Source organism: Aspergillus campestris (assembly GCF_002847485.1).
Source record: "Aspergillus campestris IBT 28561 chromosome Unknown P168scaffold_1, whole genome shotgun sequence".
Taxonomy (NCBI): Eukaryota; Fungi; Ascomycota; class Eurotiomycetes; order Eurotiales; family Aspergillaceae; genus Aspergillus; species Aspergillus campestris.
In genome coordinates, this window is record NW_020194336.1 from 753,875 (window position 1) to 770,145 (window position 16,271).

The following is a 16,271-nucleotide window of genomic DNA, read 5'->3' on the forward strand; positions in this document are numbered from 1 at the left end:
TTTTTTCACCCTCCTTTCCCCTTCACGTTTAGTGCCAACCGGTCGTCCAGGTTGCCGGAACCGCAACCAAGATCGGGTCTGATTTGTTGGGTGGTTGACTGGTTGTCCAGCTCATCCAGTTCGTTCGTCCAAATGAGTTCATCGAAAGGGGGAGTGGATCAGGTGTCCCTGCCTGCCTTAGCCTTGAGGTGTGCAGGCCACGCCGCAGCGCACAGCCACGATCCGCCCCACATCCGGTCAAGTCCGTGGCTTGACCCCCTTCCCCCTGTGGCTGGTTGCTCATCTGTGGCTTGAACCCATTCGTCAATAGACTCGATGGACTTGGAATAGCCTCAGTTCTTCTGCGGTGCAATCCGACCGATCGGCATTTCTATCCTTAATTTTCGAGTTTTATTTACTTTTTTCCCTTTCGGCCCCATAGCTCCACCCCACCCCTGTTCTTTGATACCCTACAACATATGGAACCGCGCTCAAACCCATTCATGATCCGCTTCTTGGTCTTTCCTCCATGGCGCTTTTGGATTTACACCGACTAGTAGTATGTCGTTCGGGCTGGCCGTCTGTCTCCCTTTCGTATATCTGCGAAGGGGGGATCGACTGGAGTATAAGGACCGATCGATTTCCTTCACTTGATTCAATCTGTCTTTGTCTGGATCAGCATTGAACATTCTTCCACCCATCTTCCATTCATCCCTCCACCTTCCAGCCGTCGCATACCATCCGGCACATGTTCAAGCCAACAATGACTTTCAACTTTCAATCTTCTGGAAGAGACTGCTGGGCTGCTCCTTCTCCAGACGCACACGATCCCTCTTCCACCTTCTACCCCACCAGTAAGTTGCCTTCTCCACTACCCCATCCTCTCCTAGAGCATACCCATATCTAACACACTCTCTCCGCATAGAAGCTACAGACCCAACTCTCGAGTCTGAACTCAGCTCCGGCCGACGCGACAACGCGCCTCTGTCCCCTGTGACCGTGGGCACCGCCGAACACCCAGCGCACTGGCCCGCAAGCCCAGCCGCCGACGAAATGGCCGCATCCCCGTCCAGCGCCATCCCCGATGTCTCGCAGGTCAACCTGCCCGACTGGCACGCGCGATACACAGCCAGCACGCAGTACTTCCTCGAGCACGGGCAGCATGCGCCCGGCGCGCACGCCCTCGCCGCCTACCTCAACTTCCGACTGCCCTGCCAGCGTCCCGCCGCGTCGCAAAGCTTCGTCGGCCTGCGCCCCTACGTGCGTCGCCTGATCGCCACGGCGCATGACATCCCCGACGTGCTGCAGATGCTGTTCGGGCCCGACTGGCACGGCGGCGTCGGGCGGCTCTGGCAGCAGGAGCGCATCAACTACCTCTTCACGGCCAAGAGCGGCGGCTGGGCCTCCACCAAGGCGGCGTACGACGGCGAGGGCGACGAGCAGGTCCCGTTCCTCCGACCGATCCGCGACGTGACGGAGGAGGAACTACAGACGGCTGAGTCGCGGTGGAGTGAGTGGTTAGCCATGGAGGATTGGATGGTGGGGACACGCAGTCCGTGGTGATCCCTTTCATCTTTCCTTTCCATTTCTTCTTCTATTTTTTCTTTTCTTTTCTTTTTTATTTTCTTTTATTTTCCTTTTTTTCCTATGTCTTGGGACCTCCCTTTCTGTTTTTCATTTTGTTTGCTTTTTTCATTATCCCTGATGATTCACGCATGGACGATCATTTGTCATTCGTTATTAGTTTCTTTTGTTAGTGGTTTTGGCTTTGGCAGGTGTCAGAGCCGGGTGTTAGCGCATCCACAATCCTTACGTTCCTTGAAAGATATACATCATAACCACATGGAAATATATTTATTGATACTTGGAATTATATATGACAATTATATGAATGGATTTGAAGATGAATAATGAACTGACCCGAAGAGTAACACCCTTATCAGATAGACAGTTTATAGATAAAGTAGAAGTATACAGTGCGATATACGAAAGCAGAAAAAGAAAAACAACCGGAGAAATCCCAACCAGACGGAAAAGCCGACGGGAAACTCTCCGACCCCAACAGATGGAAGCTCCATAGTTGCACCGCCACACCTTCGTTCTCGTATAAGATATAGATTTTAATAAGGGTTGATGTCATTTGACCCTTCTATCATGGGGATGATGGGTATGCTTGCATGGTACCTGCCTACAGTGGGGTCCCAAATCTTGAATCATGGATGAGAATAGACAGCAGGATCAGCCTCGTAGATTAAATGCATGGATCACTATCTACTATTGGATTTAATCTATCCTGATAGATGATTTACATAAAGAGTATATATATTGATCTTAATAAGATCATCGTATTCAATATAGAGATTATATTAAACAATAGTCAAAAGTTAACCAACTTAAGCTGGGGATCATGACAAATAACCCCAGCCAGCCCATCCAACTCCTATTTTAACATCCTCTAACCCTATACAGTTAGGAACGAGCTAAACAGCTTTGATACGACGGGTGTTATATTATTTTAGTTTAGTCCCTAGGAAACTAGGACACAGACACGGACGGGCCGATCGATGACACAACTTGACACTACCTAAATGATTAGCTTGAGGGTTTGCTCGGTGATTCACCTGCCACCTGGCTACTTACTACTGACATACTGACTCTAACCTAACTGGGTGTCTGTCTATGTATCTACTCAGGTACCCGTACCTGGTGTCCGTATCGGTTTGTGTATGACCCACAGCACGGGGCTGCTAGTGCTCCTTTCTCCTTTCTTAGGTTGTTTCTTGTCTCCCTCCCCCTGAGGAAAGGATGGGGGATTTTCAGGCCTCGTTCGGAGTTACGAAGTAGAGTTTTATTATTTGTATTTCTATTGTATGGGCTAGACCCAGGCCCAGGGGAAAGGAACCGTACCTGCAGACCATACTTACACATGGCTTACTTGAGTTAATTGGGTGATGGTTGTTGTTGTACATGTGGCTGGCTAGTCTGCTAGTGACGGCACTACTTATTAGTATCTGGGAAGGGAGGCAGTTACCTCGTATAACTGCCTACGAAGTTCCCTACACAGTAGAGTAGGATAGCTACCAACATCTCAAGGTAGTAGAAAACCGGCAATAACGAAGTGCCAAAAATGGATCGACCCGAGTCTCCCGTCAGCTTCATACCTACCCCGTATAGAGCACTAGCACCACCTACTCCATAGTCATACAGAGACAAGGTAAGTAGGCCCGTGATTTCAGCACCATCCTGCGTCCCGACACTCTGGTTCTGGGGGCGCGCAAGCTACACCCATTGGCTGCTGGCCCCATTCTGGGTCAACACTATGCGTATAGCGCTTTGCTAAATAGTCTACATTACCATTGTAGGAAGGTGGTGTCGCCCCGTCCGTCCGTCCGGTGGGGGGAGGGAATATATCTCCGTGTGACACTGACACTGGCACTGACAGGAGGAGGAAAAGATGGACAGACCCGGCGGGCTGGGTCGGCCCTCAGCCTCATTATGTCAAATCAAACGGGAAGGGTATTGATTGTCGTACCACTGTGGTGGTTTGGGTTTGGGGGATCCTTTACATAAAAGGGGGAATTATAGGTGGGTCGGGTGGGTGGTCGTGTTCGGGGGAGGGACAGGGGGAGGTTTTCATTCTCATTTTCATTATATTATTGTTAATGATGATGTTGTTATAATTTTATTTGTTTTGGGCACGTTTGCATGGTTCTTTTCTTTCTTGATAGGTATTGTGTCACAGTTACTACTATTATAATCTATTATTGGAGTTTTGGCGTTGGTTGGTTACATAGACTTGTGTTTTGCTTCCCCTTAGATGGTAGTTGGATCAATGTTATGCTGCGCTATTCAGAAGACTTATGGCGTGTCTATCTATAGATGTAGTGGGTGACAAGATAGTAGAACGTAAGCCTGATAGACTTGATGGAACTTAGGAATTTTGAAGTTTCATACTCATAGAATGATATTAGTATAGAGTTAATCTACTTTTCCTAGACATGCTGAGAATATATATGTTTCACCCCAAGTTGCAGATGTTCAAGCCAGTAGCGCCCACAGTTGAAGCTGTGACTTAGGTATGGAAATGAGGTGTCTAGGTAATCTTTTGAGGAATTATCATTTGATACATGTGTATATTTAGTATATTGTTGAGAAATATGTTACCCATCTGCCACGCAGCCTGCTTCATGGCAAGGATTGATGATAACAATGAACGGAGACTGACAGCATGGAAGAACCGACGAGTCAAATCCAGATAGTTCATGCATACCGACGCAGCGGACTGGGAGTGATGACCTCGTGGGAAGTAAAACTGCAGTGTCCGTAGGACGCCCCACTGTCATCAGACATATCATCCCTGACTAACAGGCTCACGCCGCTTTCTTGGATCGACTGGTCTCTGCGAGCCTCACGGCCTCTTGCGTCTAGTTCAGACTCCGAGGTGCCTGTCTCCTCATTTGTGCCGAGGGGAAGGCTCGCAGGCTCGGCTCGTGGTATTTGGACCTCTCCCCACATAATGGGTCTCAGTGCATGCTCGTCATCGGACAGAGGATGACATGCAGCGCTGATTGCAGCGCTGCAGCTGCCGGCAAGAGGGATGTTGGACTTGAATCGTCTCATTCCTAGGGCCAGGATTGCACCAACCATCAGGACGCCTAGAGACATAGCGAAGATGATCGAAAGCGGAGAAAATCCGCATGTCACTCTTTCAGAGTTCGGTGTGGGCGTCCCGTCTATGGAATGTGGGATGATTGCCACAAAAAACAAGCTTTGAGAGATCAGCCAATGCAGTGCTGCAGAGGCACTCAGGAGACAAATGCTGTATCTGTAAGGAAGACTGAGGTAGTAGGTCGAACGCTGTAGTCCCTTGGGCCAGGAGACGCGTAATGGCTTTCGGTCCGTGCCATAGCCGTCATACTCGGTAGCAATAAGCATAGACGTTAGTGTACTGTTGTAGAGGAAATAAGCCATTGAGACGATTATCTGAGGGGCGTTTGCGAGCAAAACCGTCGGTAGAAATCGATAGTAGGTACTGTAGCTGTTGGTTCTCATTATGGCAGACGGCGAGACAGTACCGAAACCTAGGTTCCAAATTCCCCGAAGGGAATCCTTGTTGGAATCACTTAGTCCAATAATAGTTGAAGCAAGAAGGTAACCAGAAAGCGAGAAAACAAGTGTAATTCTGTCAAAGTCAGAATATGTATACCGGTTCTGTTCTAGGGAGTTGTGGAGTACCAACATAATGATGAGAAGTATCCAATCTCTGCGGCTCACGGAGTATACCCATCTCTGTCTCTTGGGAAGGGTGGCTTGGCGTCCTTTTTGTAGAATGTGAGCACTGACAGATGACGGCTTCCATGACTCTGAAGCTTGAATGCTCGATTTTGACAACAAACAATTTCCCACAGTGGTTTTATCAGGATTAGAGAGAAATGATGACATAGCATCCCCAATGGTAAGGAGTACTTCCCTCCTACTACCATGGGCTGTCAAGAACATCGCCAACACTTTGATACTATTGCACAGTATGACTGCGAGGCAGAGAGGTAGGCTAAAAAGAAACTGACATTTCTCGTCCACCTTTTCACTCAAACAGTGGCTGACAGTGGATTCGACGACCCGACTTGTTGGCGAGTAGTCTAGCTGCATTGGCCAGCTTGGGCTGATACCGGTCGAGGAGCTAAGTGACGAGCCTGACAAACTGTAAGAGGGGCAGAGATTATCCAATTCCTCTATTTTGATGGCCTCAGCCCAGGAGCTGTTTTCCCAACCTCTGGGATCATGAAGAAACCGATGTAGCTCTTCATACGGAGGTTGTTCCCACATACGACGCTTGAGTCGTCTGATATCTCTGAGTTCGTCACTGGACACCTGAATGTCTGGAACATCCTTGAGGGTTGTGCTATTGAGGGTATATGTTGTCTCGGAAAAGACGGTTGCTGAAATCACTGGCATCGGGCATACTTCTGCGGATATAGACCATTTCCCATGGGCGGACTTTGTGTTCTCTTCCAGCATTTCCCTGGAGCAATCACTACCACTACACATCCAACTATAGCCCCAGTTTTTGGGATCACCAACCCGGTCTGGCCAATTCCCCGTTCCTGTGTAGAGTAGTGATGTGTTTCCCGCTTTCGGGCTGTTGGTCACAAGGATCACGGTTCCCCGGTTTGGATTGAAGTCAACCGCATAGGCATCTTGACACTTGGATATAGGAAGTTTGTCGAATGTCGGTATCTTTGAGTAGAAATCCGACATATTCTCAGCTGCGTGTTCATCGAAACAGTTTGGATAAGCCAAATTTCCTTTTGGCGGACCATTTGGATCGAAATCAGAAGACGCAACGTAAATGCCATATTCACGGGTAGCAAGTGTAGAAAACACAGTGGAGTTGTATCTGTCTCTTGGTTAGAGGTCATTTTCGAAAAACAGAGGAACTTGTCACGCTAACATTGCATGGATCGGCACAGAAGTAATGCATAGCAATGTCCATAATATTTGACTTTTTAGGCCAATTGATCGGAGATTCTTCAAACTGGGGACCCCGATATGCATCCACTTCCGTTGGGCATGCGCTTCATCGATGCTCTGACGAGATGGGGCACTCAAGCATTGCATGCAGTAGTTACTCGCCGCCAGCATGAGCGTGCTAAGCACGTTAATCAGCCCGTGCATACCACGGGCCAAGTTTTTCGAAGTGGAACAATTCCCTTGATACAGGGCCAAGTAATTGTACCCCTGGCTTTGATATTTAGAATATGACATGCTGGCAGCAGTAATCGTCAAGACTACATTTATGAACAGTATGATGGAGGTACCATAGGCACAGAGCAACACTCCTGTAGCCCATTCTCGCTGGCTGTCTTGGAGCTTTTTGAATTTGCGCTGGATGCGGCGTGGCAATATCCTAGAAAGACACGATCCGGGGCTCGCTACCGAATCGTGTACAATCGAGCTGTGGGAGTCCTCATCCTCGAGATCAGATGATCTTTTATGTTCAATAGTTAGATATAGCGCGTCACTCGCCTCAAGAGAGCTGATTACCAACCTTTTGCGATGGAACTTCATTTCATCGGTCCTCGACTCATTCGAAAGGAATAAGCCAGGGGAGGTATCTGGCAGTCATGACATTTATGAAGTGGAACAAGCCCTGGACCAAGTCCATTTCACCCTGAATTGCAAACCGATAGAGCTGCAAGCACAGCCTTCCGAGAGCTCACAGCCTTGTTCCCCATGTTGGTGGAGAACAAATGCAGGATCTAACCCAACTTGATGTTGATCGGTTGTTTTCACAACATCACAGCCCCTCACTAGCGTTTAATCTTTTTGCATCGTCATGAACTTTCCAATCATCGGGCGCGAATGTTGACGATAGTTATGGTTAATGTATTAGATCAGTTATGGCAACCGTCTCTTCCATACATAGTGCCACGTAATGATAGTAAAGCTAGTGCAGGTTAATCTTATTTTTACATACTTCCAATGATAGCATGTGGGATCATACTTCTAGCCAATCATTAAATTACATCAAATAATCACTTGAATCGTTTATAATAACCTAAAATATAATAAAGCTTCAAAATAAGATTAAGTTTAATAACTCACAGAATCCCCATCATCTACCCCTCCAAACTGGCAACAAATAAACCAGCACCACCCAACAATTCCAACACCGAAACGTAACCCGATCCCCGGACACGCTCCTCACCAGCAAGACCCTCGCCGCCACGGTCCACGCCAAACCCACACACACAATCGTCAACCGGGGGTCCACCCGCCAGAAAGCCGGACACACGACGCCCCAGAGCAGCATGGGTAAGGCGGCAGCCCAGCGGGCGGCGGAGTCGCCGATGACAAGCGGAAGGGTACGACGGGCGCGCAGACGGTCCCCATCCTGATCGTAGAGATCCTGGAGGTGGACCGTGGAGGACACGACAGCGGCTAGAAGGAGGAGCCAGGCAGCGAGACGCGGGGGGAGGTGGGTGAGTGGCAGGGGGCAGCCGAGGGCGACTTCCATGGCGCCGGTGGTGAAGCAGAGGTAGCCGGCGGCATTGGTGAGGTTGCGGGTAAGAGGGTGATGGTCTGCGCCGCCGAAATGGTTGTAGTAGGTTCCAAGGGGGATCATGGCGAGGGATTGGCGGTGGCCGGTGCGGGTGAGGAGGGCGTGGATTTGGGATAGAGCGTAGAAGGTGAGCATGGTGGTTTTGGCTTGCGTGCGGGTGAGACGGTTTTGAGGAAGAGGTCGCCACGGTTTGTTGAGGGTGTCTTCGGCGATGGCGGAGGGGCTGAGCTGGTTGCTTATGGCGAAGGGGATGAGGGTGAGGAGTGTCCAGGTTAGAGCTTTAAGGGCTCGGGTGGGTGCAGGGGTTAGGGGGGGTGGGAGGTTGTAAGGTTGGGCGGCGAAGGAGTTGGCGAGGCCGAAGATGGTGCTGGGGATGACGATAGTTTTGAAGTCGCTGGCGATGAAGAAGTATAGGGTGTGGATGGAGTACAGGAGGGTATGGAGGGTGGTGTGGAGGATAGTGATCATGGTGGGTATGAGTTGGAGGGACGAAGGATAGGTAGCATGACGGAGGAGGCTCGACTAATTCTGTATTTGTGAACTGTAAATCAAATCCGTGCGACTCGGGTGAAGGTACCTTGGGGAGACTCATGTTTCTTATCAGGGTTGTCGTCTGAGGTTGGACATGATGCCGATGTTGATATCGCGGGAAACCATCTTATATACGTCCGTACCCAAACAGCTACACCCACCTGCACAGTGGATGGGTTAACATGACCATCCACATCGCTTCAATCTCACCAGTATCTGTTTCTGTCGTGTACCCATAGTAAGTTGATGCCATCGGACCGAGCAGTGACAACGGGCCATACATGCATGGGGTTGATCCCTGCCGTTGAAACTGCAATACTACCTGACCGGGTTCTCGCCGCCGTCAGCGGGGAATGTCTCATATATCTGGGCATTTCCTGTCTGACCCAACCCAGTTTCATTCTTCTATCCGATATCAACACCATGCTGACAGCAGAAATCGTCGCCATCTTGTCGGGGGTTCTAGCCCACCAGGTCGTGTTCATCCACGGTGAATGGCATCTGAGAGGCGCCTCGGTGATCGTGACACACTTAGCCCTAACCACGTGTCTGTACGTGGTGCGAGACCGTCCAGAGATACTCGTCTTCTTGTATCTGTCTTCTTTCTTCCTCAGCATCTCCATCTATCGTCTTTTCTTCCACCGACTACGCCACTTCCCCGGCCCAAAACTGGCAGCACTGACCAAGTTATGGCATGTGTGGAAATGCCGTGACTCGCGTGGCCATCTGGTCGTGGACGAGTGGCACAAGACGTATGGAACGTTTGTGCGAACGGGTATGTTTTTCGTGATCGGTATCATAATGCTTGAAGAGTAATAGAATCAGGACCAAGCGAGATCACCGTCTTCCACCCCGCCATCTACGAGGCCATGGACGGCACAGGGAACCAGAATACCCGTTCAGACTGGTACGACCTACTGTATCCGCGCATTTCGTCCATCTTCACGCGCGACAGGGCTTTCCATCTGAAGCGGAGGCAGATATGGAACCACGCTTTGAGCAGTGCAGGTATTTTCCTACCCTTACCCTCCTATTCATGGTTGTGAAGCTAAGCAAGGACAGCACTAAGACAATACCACCAACGAATCCACACCAAAGTATCAACCCTAACAGCACTTGTAGAAGAACAAGACACACACCCCATCTTGATCAACAACATCATGTACTGGTTTGCCTTCGACTCGATGGGAGACTTCGCCTTCAGCGAGGACTTCGGCATGCTGAAGAACCAAGAGTGGCACCGCGTGATCTACCTGTTCCGGTCTGCGCTGGCGCTGTTGGGTCCGTTCAGTCCGGCGATTTGGATTCCGCGGTTGGGATTTTCGATTATGCCGGGGATGTGGAGGTTGAGGCTGTGGTTTGAGATGTTGGAGTTTTGTGATGCTTGTATGGAGAGGCGGATGAAGGTATCTCTCTTTTCTGGTTTGAATTGAGTTTGTGCTAATCCGTGGCTGCAAGAGGACTTTAGAAGATCGAGATATCGCGTCGTGGTTTATCCAAGACCACGAGAGCCACAGTGACGACGGGAGTAGAAAGAACTGGCTGAGCGGGGATACAGCTACGCTGGTTGTGGCGGGGAGGTATGTCCTATCCTGTCTTGCCTTCTGGATTATATTGAGTTCTTTCATAACAGCGACACCACCGCTCCAACCCTCACCCACCTCTTCTACTTCCTCGCGCGATACCCCTCCCACGCAGAGCAAATCTCTCAAGAGCTCGGGACCGTCGATGACCATGATCCAGTGGCATTGTCCAAGCTGCCGCATCTGAACGGGGTCATCAACGAGACCATGCGTCTCTTACCAGCTATCTTGACATTTGGCACGCGCGACACACCGCCGGAAGGGCTTTGGGTTGAGGGAACGTATATTCCAGGGTGTGTTAAGATTTGCGCGCCGAGATATACGGTAGGACGGTGTGCGTCTTCCTTTTCCTCTTGTTTCTTCATCAAACCAGGAATATAGACATTGACATGTATAGTGGATTCTGCCTACGCTCAACCTCACGACTTCATCCCCGAAAGATGGTACAGTCAACCAGATCTGATCAAAGACAGACGGGCATTTGCGCCATTTGGATTGGGTATCTTCTCTTCCCCCGACTTTATTTCCCTTCTCTTCCTCGCGGTACGAAATACTAATAAAGTAGGCAACACTAGCTGCGTCGGCAAGAACCTCGCTCTGGCACAGATTCGCCTCGTCACGGCGGCGCTGGTCTCGCGATATAAGATACGGTTTGCGCCAGGGACCGAGGGTGGAGAGTGTGTTGAGAGAGATATGCGTGATCAGCTTACAGCACGGCCGGGAGAGTGTTGGATTGTGTTTGAGAGGAGGTAGTTCTATACTCCTTGACTTATTCTCTACTCTAGTCCTATTATTCCTCCTACCCTCTACAAAACCAGTGTATAACATCCCCAATAACAGTAAACAATCTAATCTAATCCCTACCAACCCACCCCCAAACAACATGCACATCAAACCGAACATAACATCCCCTCCTAACATCCTCCTCCGCCCTCTTCGCCAACTCCTCCACTTCCTCTATCCCGTTCAACCCATCCACCCCCAACCCACCCCCCCTCCCCACAACCCTCCTCATCCAAGCCTCAATTACCCCCAACCCATTCCTCGTAAGCGCTTCCCTCGTCCCAACCACCCTATCAGAAGAAACAACATCCCTCTGAACCCCAACTAACCCGGCGTCCCTCATCCCCCTCTCCAAACAATTCCACCCATGCGCAAACCTCTCCCTCAACGCATCTTTGAACACATCTCCCATGTGCCCTGCAGCATCCACACTGTTCTCCACCCCCCCGCGCATGTGCCGCACGCTTAGGAAGTCACATTCTTCCCATTGCAGCGCCCCGCCTGGTCGTACTAGCGCAGCGGCGTGGGCGATTGCGGCGGGCCAGTCGCTTGCTTCGAGGCCGGCTGAGAGCTGTCGAACGTGGACAAGATCGTATTTCTGGAGAAGGTGAGCTGGGGGAGGTTGGCGGATGTCGAGGGTGGTGAGTGTTATGTTTTGAGGGAGTGTGGAGGCGGGAGGGAAGAGGGCTGGTGAGATGTCGCTTCCGTGGAGGGTGTAGGTTGGGTTTGTACTTGCGAGGCGTTGAAGGAAGAGGGCTGTGCCTGTTGCGAGGTCTGCGATGTGTGCGTTTGGGGGGAGGTGGGGGGTGAGGGTTGGGTGGATTAGGTAGCCTATGTTTCTGTATACCTTAGTATACTCACTATGTTGTAGGCTAGGTAGATACCTAAGGGGAGGAGGATACTCGGTCAAGAGGTCGAATTGCTCGTCTAGTCTGGTGTTGTTAGCTTTTTCTACAACAAGTTCAACTGAACTTGATAAAAGTATAAGGAAGAAAACATACCGTCTCGCTTCATCCTCATCACGAGCCATATTTTGGCCATAGATATCAACCATTTCCTCAATTCGATTCGTCAATCGTTTCAATCCATATTCTATACAAATATCTCCAGATAATATCAACCGAGATCAAAACAACCATCTTAAACTTCCCTCGGGCTCCCCCGGGATCCTCGGACGATAACCGCCCCAAAAGACCTCGTTGGTAGACGGTCTACCCCTCTTCAGATTCGAATATTGCAATGCTGACATGGTGTGTTACCATTGAACATGTGATAGTGGATGACATGCAGACGCAATACATACCCGCATCACCATCATCATTATCATCATCATCAGCAGTCTAGATGCTCGAATCAAGACCTCGAGATGAGCTGACAGTCAGAAGACGGATACGTGCAGTGCGAACGGATGACAGGTTGGTTGAACCCTGGTTGGTGGTGCAGATGCAGTGCAGTGATTGTGCGTCGATCTATTATGTTCTTTGATTTGATGTCGTCGTGGTGGGACCTGTGTGACTGGTGGTGGGTTAGTTGGTCCAATTAGATAGTAGTCATCTGGCTTGGGTGGGAGGACGAGTGTCTTGTTCGAGTCGACTGTTTTGATATTGAGATTGGGTCCGTCTGTTCCCATTGGATTGTAGCCTGGTGCTGCTACCGAGTCTACTGATGTTGTTGGGCTACGGGGAATGGGAAATGGGGCTTTTCGTGTCCATCAAGTATAGTGTCATAATTTATGACCCACCAAGTATAGCCCATAAAGTACACAACCCATAAGTATACAACCCAAGAGTATACAACTCAAGAGTATACAACCCACACAAATAACAGTATCCAGTATCTCACAATGCAACAGTCATACAACCCCATACCCACCACCCCCCCTCTCCACCCCCGACTCATTCCTCACCCCAACCCCCTCGCCCCTCAACACAGCAGCCGCAGGAGGAGCAAGACCCTCCCCCGCCTCCACGGAATGCATCGTGGACCCAGTCCCCGTATTAGCGCCCTCATGGACAGCTGTAAGCGACTTCGACCGATCCCAATCGTATTCGCTATCGTGCGACTCAAGTAATGTATCTGGAGACTGTCTGTGACGGCGCGACCAGTTTCGCAGCGAGCCGATGGTGGGCATCTTGCGACGGGGCTGCGGGTCGAGGTTTCGCGCCCGCGTGCGGAAGAGTATTGGCCCTAGGGTGGGGACGCATGCTACTAGGATCCCTGATGACATCTCGGCTGTGACGAGGATGGAGCTGTCTATGGCGCAGTAGGTTAGGTCCGCTGAGGAGCAGATGCTGGTTTGGATGAGGCGGCCGAGGTTGACGGCTGCTGTTCTGTTTTTTGTTAACTTGTTGTTTATAGGTATGTGGATTATAGGGGAGATATAGGGGGAGAGGTACATCATTCCTAAGGTGAAAGCAGCCGTCACGCCAAACTTCTTCTCCCTGGACATTTGCAATGTCCAGACGACAGGCATTGGGAGGAGCACCACCAGCAGGTCGATGCCCATGTTGAACCCCGCCGAGGCAAACTCAGTCTTGCGGAGATCGCCACAGGTGCCTGTGGTGGTGCGGTTCCAGTTGACGTTGATGGGGCGGCAGAGGAGCGCGATGGTGAGGATCGAGGCAACCCAGTAGAGCACGACTAGTAGACCCGTGCTAACAGCCGCCCAGAAGAAGACGCGCTTGCGGAAAATGTCCACGTAGAGGAGTAGGATGGCGATACGGAAGGAGGCCACTGATGTTGCCCAGAACCATTCCGAGGCGAAGAAGACTTTCAGTGAGATGACGAGTTTGTTGTAGGGGACGGTGCGGACGTGGGCGCCGTATCCACCTGCGGCCACTCCTACTCATTGGTTAGTATAGGGTTAGGGGGATGTTATAGTGGGTTGTCGATACCGACGATGGCATCGCAGACGTATCCCGTGAGGCAGAACTAACAGGTTAGTTGATGATTGAACTATATGGGTGGGATTGACTCACCAGCGACAATCCTGCAAAATAATCATGCGATCTCCACCCTCGCTTTCGCATGTAGATGGCCACAACTCGCAGGAAAAAGCATAATGTGCTGATAGCTAGGAGGACTAGCGTCGAGATGATCAAGGCGATACCGCGCGTACTAAACATCGTTGATCGAATGTATGAAGATGGATGAGAAATCCAATGGCCAAGATAGACCGGTTGAGATATGAATATGATATGGGAGAATCGACTGAGCCTGCTTTTGAAGAAATCGTCTCGCGTGCAGTCCAGGGTTCTCGTGGTAGGGTTTCACGGCATGCCTCTCGCTATGCCGCGATCAGCATTGGTCGATCGCCAGCCTGCCGTGCTGGGTTTCGGGGAGAATTCTCATGCCGGGATTTGACTGGGATTGTTTGGTCGGTTATTTTGAGATGGATGGAGTTATTGAATAGGTGGTCAGAAAGTGACTTCCCCGCGTGATAATCTGAGCAATGCGGAGATCTCTCGGAAGATGTGGAGCGAACCGTATACGAGTTGGAATAGAATGCAGCAAAAGTAGATCATGACATAATAGACACATCATGATAACAAAGAATATAATGGAAGGGCAATCAACATAATAAAGCAATGAAGAAAGGAACAAAGACAGAAGCAAAGAATAGACTTCTGGCTGAAAGGATAAAGAAAGACAGGAGGAGTCGAGATGCGTCGAAGTTAGGGCTAATTCCAGATCGACATCGACAGTCCCCAGTGACCACTGCCAGAAATGAACCAACCATGGTAGTCACGCATGATTCAATAGTAATCCCGATAGTAATATGTGGCTGATTAAAGACCCCTCATCAGCGGATCTGACATCCGCATCCATGGTTCCATCTCCTCTTTGTCTTCTTCCCGCTCCTCCACATCTCTCTCTGGTTCTCTGTCCACTGCAACTCCTCCCTCCAAGTCAATCCACATGTCCATGATTCAATCAGACAAAATGTCCAAAAATCTCGCCATCGTCATCTGTCACGGCTCGTACCACTCTCCCGCCCCATATCAACCACTGATCCACGCCCTCAAGTCGCGCGGTATCGACGCCTACTGCCCCCAGCGACCCACTTGCGACCTCGCCAACCTTAACGTCGGCAACGATATCCACCACCCGGACTTCGATCGTCCGCCCCCGGAGTCCGGCTACCCCAGCGACACGGAAGACGTCAATGTTGTCCTCGATCTCGTCAAACAGCTGGTCCGCGACGGTAAGCGCGTGCTACTCGTCGGACACTCCTCCGGCGGCTGGGTCGCCAGCCAGGCGGCCATCCCCGCGGTGCAGGCTACCGCGGGCCAGACCGGCGGCGTGATCGGCATCTTCTATATCGGAGCGTTTGTCATTCCGGTTGGGGAGTCGGTGCATAGCTTCTTCCAGCCGGCGGGTGGGGAGGTCATCGCGCCGCCGTTTATGGAGTTTCATGTATGTCTTCATTCTCATAACCCCTCTATTCGGTGAGTCTGTCTATTACTAAAACGGGATCATGCAGAAACACGGTCCTGAAGGTCTAGGGACGATAGTAGATGCTCCGCGCTTTCTGTTCAACGATCTCGACGCCGACGATGCCCAGAAGTGGACGGCGACGCTGACGGCATCCCCGATAATGACCACTCCGCTCACCAACGACCCTTACAAAACGCTGCCGTGTGCATATCTCGTGCTGGAGAACGACCGCACACTACCCTGTGAGTATCAAGAGAAGATGGTGGAGTTGCAGACGCAGGCAGGGGGCACGTTCACCATGTACCGTGCGCCGGCGGGTCACTCGCCGCATCTAAGCTGGACGGAGGGATTGGTGGATCGGATGGAGGCGTTTGTGGAGGGTCTGAGGGATGGGCAGTGATGGTTTGATTGGCGTGCTTTTTAGTCGTGTAGATTACCTGTGCTCGTGAAATGCAGAGAGCCGAGTATGCACTCTATACTAAACGTACGACCCAGGATGACCATATTGTAAGACAAGGTAGCATTGCATCATATTCTTCTCGTTGATTGACGGTCTCAGATAGTTGTGTCACGTCGTTTGTAATCTTTGTTCCTACTCTTACCCCTCTTTATCTTGATATTTCATGTCTGTCAACGGGCAACGGTCAAAGTAAACCACCAACCATCAACCGACAACTATCCATCTATCAACCATCATAACAGTCATGTCTCCCAGCTACATCCTCGGAACCCAGAACTTCGGCACCTCCTGGACGGAGACGACCCTCCCCCAGTTGATCACCCGTCTTGACGATGCCGGCATCACCCACTATGACACCGCCGCGCTGTATCCCGCCACCAACCCAGGTCAATCCGAGACACTGCTGGGCCAGATCAAGCGCGACGACATCCTCATC

The 16,271-nt window shown here is 50.7% G+C and overlaps 7 protein-coding genes across 7 annotated transcripts; 3 read left to right on the forward strand and 4 right to left on the reverse strand.

Moving 5' to 3' along the window:
- Positions 1–742: 742 nt before the first annotated feature.
- P168DRAFT_314078 (uncharacterized protein) lies at positions 743–1,542 on the forward strand (the record flags this gene model as incomplete). The annotated part of the gene is made up of 2 exons (XM_024839739.1): positions 743–833; positions 905–1,542. 2 exons carry the CDS (start codon positions 743–745, stop codon positions 1,540–1,542), a joined length of 729 nt encoding a protein of 242 aa, XP_024696541.1.
- Positions 1,543–4,239: 2,697 nt separating this feature from the next.
- On the reverse strand, positions 4,240–7,047 carry P168DRAFT_331255 (uncharacterized protein; the record flags this gene model as incomplete). The annotated part of the gene is made up of 4 exons (XM_024841644.1): positions 4,240–5,161; positions 5,219–5,622; positions 5,944–6,376; positions 6,431–7,047. 4 exons carry the CDS (start codon positions 7,045–7,047, stop codon positions 4,240–4,242), a joined length of 2,376 nt encoding a protein of 791 aa, XP_024696542.1.
- A 330-nt stretch (positions 7,048–7,377) lies between these two features.
- P168DRAFT_277593 (UbiA family prenyltransferase) lies at positions 7,378–8,509 on the reverse strand (the record flags this gene model as incomplete). Its single annotated transcript, XM_024835618.1, has 4 exons — positions 7,378–7,426; positions 7,457–7,485; positions 7,585–7,611; positions 7,733–8,509. The coding sequence occupies 4 exons, from the start codon at positions 8,507–8,509 to the stop codon at positions 7,378–7,380; spliced, it is 882 nt and encodes a 293-aa protein (XP_024696543.1).
- A 486-nt stretch (positions 8,510–8,995) lies between these two features.
- P168DRAFT_323150 (cytochrome P450) lies at positions 8,996–10,908 on the forward strand (the record flags this gene model as incomplete). Its single annotated transcript, XM_024840658.1, has 7 exons — positions 8,996–9,347; positions 9,398–9,580; positions 9,635–9,978; positions 10,031–10,152; positions 10,206–10,489; positions 10,553–10,654; positions 10,721–10,908. The coding sequence occupies 7 exons, from the start codon at positions 8,996–8,998 to the stop codon at positions 10,906–10,908; spliced, it is 1,575 nt and encodes a 524-aa protein (XP_024696544.1).
- Positions 10,909–11,177: 269 nt separating this feature from the next.
- Positions 11,178–11,968, reverse strand: P168DRAFT_314082 (uncharacterized protein; the record flags this gene model as incomplete). The annotated part of the gene is made up of 4 exons (XM_024839740.1): positions 11,178–11,208; positions 11,268–11,777; positions 11,841–11,870; positions 11,940–11,968. 4 exons carry the CDS (start codon positions 11,966–11,968, stop codon positions 11,178–11,180), a joined length of 600 nt encoding a protein of 199 aa, XP_024696545.1.
- An 822-nt stretch (positions 11,969–12,790) lies between these two features.
- P168DRAFT_314083 (uncharacterized protein) lies at positions 12,791–14,063 on the reverse strand (the record flags this gene model as incomplete). Its single annotated transcript, XM_024839741.1, has 4 exons — positions 12,791–13,268; positions 13,335–13,779; positions 13,833–13,869; positions 13,917–14,063. The coding sequence occupies 4 exons, from the start codon at positions 14,061–14,063 to the stop codon at positions 12,791–12,793; spliced, it is 1,107 nt and encodes a 368-aa protein (XP_024696546.1).
- Positions 14,064–14,880: 817 nt separating this feature from the next.
- Positions 14,881–15,775, forward strand: P168DRAFT_314084 (alpha/beta hydrolase; the record flags this gene model as incomplete). Its single annotated transcript, XM_024839742.1, has 2 exons — positions 14,881–15,354; positions 15,422–15,775. The coding sequence occupies 2 exons, from the start codon at positions 14,881–14,883 to the stop codon at positions 15,773–15,775; spliced, it is 828 nt and encodes a 275-aa protein (XP_024696547.1).
- Between the last annotated feature and the right edge of the window lie 496 nt (positions 15,776–16,271).